At 36.5% G+C, this 6,000-nt stretch overlaps 1 protein-coding gene across 1 annotated transcript; it reads right to left on the reverse strand.

Moving 5' to 3' along the window:
* Positions 1–346: 346 nt before the first annotated feature.
* On the reverse strand, positions 347–4,507 carry LOC141622539 (protein SIEVE ELEMENT OCCLUSION B-like). The gene is made up of 7 exons (XM_074438575.1): positions 4,196–4,507; positions 3,905–4,024; positions 3,137–3,585; positions 2,927–3,036; positions 2,062–2,207; positions 1,485–1,970; positions 347–1,234 (listed from the first exon to the last, which is right to left on the reverse strand). Exons 1-7 carry the CDS (start codon positions 4,415–4,417, stop codon positions 608–610), a joined length of 2,160 nt encoding a protein of 719 aa, XP_074294676.1. The 5' UTR covers positions 4,418–4,507; the 3' UTR covers positions 347–607.
* Positions 4,508–6,000: the final 1,493 nt, after the last annotated feature.

A 6,000-nucleotide genomic window follows, 5' to 3' on the forward strand; every position in this document is an offset into this window, starting at 1 on the left:
AAATAAGATCCATAACAATTATGCAAGTGGGTTACGTATTTATGTGGGATAGATTTGTAGCTTTGTGTGACGATTTTAAGAAACATTCACAACTCTAGTTGACAACTAATCGATACATTTGACCGTATTATTAATTCACACGTGATCATGACACTTTCACCTAGTAAGTAAATCCTTTATTTCACCTTATTATAAATAATGGCACATAGCATAATTGGTTGGTGTGAATTTGTCCAGTCTATCAGAAAATACTCCTGATTAACACAAAAACTTACTTGAATTACAATTTACAATGACATGAGATAGTGTTTCAAGAGACCAACCGTGCTAAATGTTCAATCACTCATAATAAAGGCCCTTTTTATTTATTCATTCAATAAAGCATAAGATTACAAACTAAACACAATCTGCAGCAAGCTCTATTGAGCATTGCAACAGCCAACAAGCAACAAAAAAAAAAAAAAAAACAATCTTAAAACACCATATAAGGATCACATTTGGAAGACCGACCCTACTGAAAAACACGCTTGAAACTAATTTTTATATGAGACGGTTTAAAAAGAGCCTAAAATCCTCGAGTTTTTTCCTTTCCAGAGAATCACTTAAGTTAACCAGTGCAGCACTTGTACAAGTAGAATTTCTCCATAGGACGGTGACAATCAGCACAATAAACCACACTTGGAGCCCCGGCACCCGCCACAGACGGTAACTCCACCCGGTTACAGTGGTGCCCGGCGTTGAATTGCACACGAACATGCTCCAAAAAAGCCTCTAAAAAACCCACCTTTTTCGACTTTTCCTCCCATTCTCTGTAGTTCACAACAGCATTCAAGATCACCTGCCCGTTTCCCTTGACAATCTCCGTTGAACCAGTCATCCCGACACATCCCCACCCTTGATGCCCGCCATCAAAGCTCAAAACCGACATGACTTCCTTGACTATTGTGTCGTTTTCAACATTCTTTCCATGGTGCATCTTTGAGTACAGCATGGCCTCGAGTCGAGTCCAGAAGTACCAGACTTGGGTGACATCAGTTGTTGTGTGGGCCAGCTTCTCTTTGGTTATAATGTCGATTATTTTCTTCACTGCTTCCTTGGCATTGTGCTTCCCTACGTACAGGAGCTCTATTTTTGTTCCTGTCTTGGTCGCGTGCTCTTTCATGGAAGTTGTGAATTTGCGGATCCATTCTATGTCTTCTCCTCCAAATGCGCATATATGCACTTTTTCCGAAAGCTGTTTAATACAACATGATGTTAAATTTTCAGAAAGTTCACAAATCAAACTTGTTTAAATCAACAAACTGGGTAAATATGTTACTGACGGGAATTGAACCCAGGTCATGAGTACCACCTCTCACAACTTTACCAGCTATGCTAGCTGATTCTGCTAGTTCACATAGTACTAATAACATTATGTAAACATAACATTGAAGGAATCAAACTATAATTGAATAAAAAAGATCGGTTTGGGTGGAAAACTGTACCCATTTCGGGACTTCAGGATGAATGCCATCGAGCAGAAAGTCGATTTTCCAGGTTTGCTTAGTCCACATTTCTTCCTCTTTGACAGTGGTAAAAGGGTAAGCAGAGTTACCCCAAATAAGCATCATATGAAGAGCATTTTGGCTCACAACCTTTCCCAATTGGTTCAATGATACTAAAATCTGTTTCTTGGCAAATCCCCATTTTTCCTTGACGAATCTTGTCGCGACTTCATCAAGCAACGAAGGATGGAACAAAGTGTACCAAGACATCTTATATTGCAATTCTTTGAACTTTTGTTCATTCTCTTTAGTCCATGGAACATTCTTGTCAACAATCGGAAGCCATACAATTTCGTATTGGAACTCACTCTCGTTCTTCCTCGACTCCTTGTAGATCCTGTCTAATGTTGCAAGCTCCTCTATGTTAACGTCGAGATCAGATATGAATAGCAAAACTGTCTTGCCTCTAAGGACATCAAAATGAACCTATTTGATTTCACAAGAATGTATAGTTACTAAAAGAGTCCATATTTTGATATTTATGTTGAAATTTTCGAGTCATAGGAGAACGACTCACCCTTTGCCTCGTCGTGACTTTGACAAGAGGTGCAAGGTCATCCTTGGGGTAGATTAATGACTTGATGATCTTCACATTGTCTGTTATTTGGGTGCTTTGAAAGAGTATTTCCAAATTCTTGTATGCCTCCTCCTTTTTTCTCAACTCTACAAATGAAATCGACTTTAGAGATGCATCATGAACTAAAACATGTACATGAACACGATAACAACATTACCTAGTATCGTCCCTAACAGAGGGTCAGATGAACGTAGGCCCTGTTTTTTTGGACTTAAAGTCACTTAATTTAAGTTCACTTCAGATTCTATAAGTTCAGTTCAGATCCTATAAGTTCAGTTCAGATCTTATACGTCACTTAATTTAAGTTCACCTCAGATTATAAGTTCACTTCAGATCCTATAAGTTCAGTGCAGGTCAGTTCAGAAGTTCAGTTCAGATCCTATAAGTTCACTCCAGTTCAGTTCAGATCCTATAAGTTCAGTTCAGATCCTGTACGTCACTTAATTTAAATTCACTTCAGATACTATAAGTTCAGTTCAGTTCATATCTTATAAGTTCAGTTCAGATCCTATAAATTCAGTTCAGTTTAGTTCGGATCCTATAAATTTAGATCAGTTTCAGTCCAAAAGAACAGGCCGTAGTCTTACCCCAATGTCAAAAACACAGAAAAAATCTATTAAATGACCATGATATAAGTTCTTGCAGACGTACAGTAAGTTTTAATGCTAAATTATCGAAGCATAGTACCTATGAAATCCTAGTAGAGGGTCAGATGCACGTTGTCTTACCCCAATGTCGAAAACACAGAGAACTAAAATGGCAGACGGGCAGTGAGTTTTAATGCTAAATTTTCAAAGCACAGTACCTATGAATTCATAGCAGACAGTGAGTTTTTGGCGAAGCTGATCATGTACGCTTCTCCCCTTATGCACCAAACTCGAAAGATCCCATGCTTCAGTGGCCGAACCAACCAACCTACAAAATACAAAACCAAATTAACGTACGATTAGCAACTAAACACTATGTCGGAACCAAAAACAAATTGCAACAAGAGAAAATTTTAATAATTAGTCACCCTGAAGTGATGCCAATGTTGCTAGTAATCCTCGCGCCACAAGCAACAACACTGCGAACACTCCAGTACGCAGCAATTGCAATTTGGTTCGTGGAAGTCGCCAAAGGAGCATCCTCTGGAGTAATGTACTTGGAAGGAAGTGTCCTAAACTCGATGAGCAACTTAGCAACATCAACAACAACAGTCAGTAGCGCATTCAGGGTGGCTAACTGCGGTTTCAGAACCCCATTGATCTCAGACAGCTCGGGTGTTTGCTTGAGCACTGCGATGGACTTGGCCAGGGGGTTGTTCGAGAGGCTAAGGAGGATGACGAGCCATAACTCGCCATAGGTCACTGCAAAGGCGGCTAAGGTTACGACCACCTTAGCGTCCCATGAGTAGTTTCCGACCAAGTTCAGGACCGAGAGTGTTGATGCGTGTAGGTCGTTGCCGGTGCAATTGCATGAGAACTACGCAGAAATTAAAGCAGAAAAAATGAGTTTTAATTATATAATGTTTGGAAGCAAATTTAAAACAAAGCTAGCTAAGGTAAAAATTAAAAAACAACTTATAACTGAAAAAAAAAAAAAAAAAAAAATTGACTCTATAACTTAGTTACTTTAGTTACTCTTTTTTTTAACCTTCAAGCAAATATCTACCTAATATATACTCCCTCTGCACATTTGTTTTCACCCCATTTCTCTAATATATGTGAGAATATTTTATTAAAATGAGGTAAATTTTAGATAGTTTTTGACAAAAAAAACTCATAATTAAATATTATTGTACCTCACAACAAATTTTTTGGATGGTAACAGCTAAAGCTTCAAGCATTGTGCCTTTAGGTCCAGCAGCAACCGAACCCATCGTCTCTGCCAATACATCCGCCACAACCTCTTTTCCGCCGCCCTGCACAATTTGCATAATTATAACTTACATTCATAAAAATTATTACTTGAGAAAAAGTTGGAATTATCTTAATAAAATAAAATGAATTAAATTTGGGATTATTTACGTAAATTGTTTAAAGAGCGAGATTGCGATTATTATAGTCTAGGTGAAAGATTTTTAGAGACCGACCTCGGTAGTATTGACAATGTCGTCAAGCTTGGCACGTTGGAATATGTCTAGAATAACACTAAGGACGGGGGTGACATCTAAGTCACGGGCATCATGAGCATGGGATGCTTGAATTTCCTTGAGGATTTTTCCATCCTCGGAAACCGACGACAACCCTCGGCTCACCCCGCCCGACATGAGTTGTTGTAAGGTGGAATGTTGGTGGTTTGGAGGGTGTGCCATTAGCTAATGTTCAACCTAATTGTTTTGATGTATGTATGTTTGTAGTATGTGTTTTGAACAAACTTGCTTGTTTTGTTGCTAAACTATGTTTCCTATGGTGGCCTTTATATAGGGGTTGCAATACTTGTCTAGAGATGTATCGAAATTCGAAATGTAGGTAGATAATCACAAATTCTTATTTTAGACGGACATTATCCATCTAAAGCTGTAGACGGATAGGGTCTCTTTTTCAAAATAAGAGGATAGTGCAAGTGGCTGGGAAATGTATGGATATCCCCACTTACCATCCCATTGCATTTTTTTTTCCACTTAAAACTTGGGAGAGACGGTCTCTCACTAAGTTATTGAGAGACCAATCTTTCGTACCCTTTTATTTGTATTTCGTACCCCTTTTGTTTTTGATCGTAATACAGTAATTTCGTACCTATTTACATAATAAATGTACCCATTTTATCATTAATCATGATTTGTACCTAATTTATTACCTTTAGTACCACTTTTTCTTAAAATTGTACAATGGTCTCTCAATAAACCTTATTAAGAGACCGTCTCTCAGAAGACCTACTGTTTTTTTAGAGGGCCACTATCCGTCTACAGCTTTAGACAGATAGTGTCCGTCTACAATGGGACGGATTGGTAAATAATGAGAAAAAGGATTGTACATCAGATGTACTACCTCACACTTAATGAGCTTTTAAGTTTTTGTGTATTTTTTTTTTTGAGTTCTATAGAGTTTAAAAATTACATTTAGTTTTATGACGTCAAAAATCAAATTTTTTTTAAGCTTATATGTAACTTTTTTGAGTTATAATGTAACTTTTTGAGATTAATGTTTAAGTAAATGAACTCAAAAACTTTATAATAAAATCCAAAATTTTTAAATTAAAACTCAAAAACTTTATCTTAATGCTCAAAAATTATATCATCTGATATACTATATCAGATGTATAATCCACTTACTGGTAGATAATGGACTTGAAAATTGGAACACCCTTTTAAATTACTTTTCTTCTAGACTTAATGCCTTTTTCTAAAAGTTGAAACTTATATTACTTCATCCGTTTAAGTCATTTATTTACCGCTTTTATTATTTGTGAGTAGTATTTTAGTCAAAAGATAAACAAATTATTGGGCCGGAGTACCTTGTATAACAACTTTGTATAGCAAGTTACATGCTTACCTTATTTAATCTTAACTTAAAAATCCGTCAATTTTCAAATGAAAATGTGACAATACCACTAGGTAATACCGAGTTTCAATCATCCATAATTACGAAACTCAAATAACATAAACATATGTGTTAATAATTAATAAAATAAATTAATATGATTATTGTGGTTTTGAAATTCATTACCATCAAATAAGGCTATCACATATTCCATTTTAGAAAAACAGCTACTAAATTGCTCATTTTGTGTCATATATTACTACTATTCTTCTAACACTTGGACATGGTACATCTAGTAAGCAACTTAATTGATGAATAAAAAAATTTGATCATATTTGCCTCTAAAAAATAAGAATAATGAGATGGCGCCACCCGGTGGCACTGAATTTCGGTACCACCGGGGGTATAATGGTAA

This window comes from Silene latifolia, chromosome X (assembly GCF_048544455.1).
Source record: "Silene latifolia isolate original U9 population chromosome X, ASM4854445v1, whole genome shotgun sequence".
NCBI lineage: Eukaryota > Viridiplantae > Streptophyta > Magnoliopsida > Caryophyllales > Caryophyllaceae > Silene > Silene latifolia.

Bases quoted from the DNA above. Each gene is read 5' to 3' on its own strand.
- LOC141622539 (XM_074438575.1), bottom strand. From the start codon at position 4,417: ATGGCACACCCTCCAAACCACCAACATTCCACCTTACAACAACTCATG. The intron at 3,586-3,904 runs GTACAATAATAT...ATTTCTGCGTAG, and splicing joins TCCAAAAAATTTGTTGTGAG to TTCTCATGCAATTGCACCGG. The intron at 1,971-2,061 runs GTGAGTCGTTCT...GAAATCAAATAG, and splicing joins AAGTCACGACGAGGCAAAGG to GTTCATTTTGATGTCCTTAG.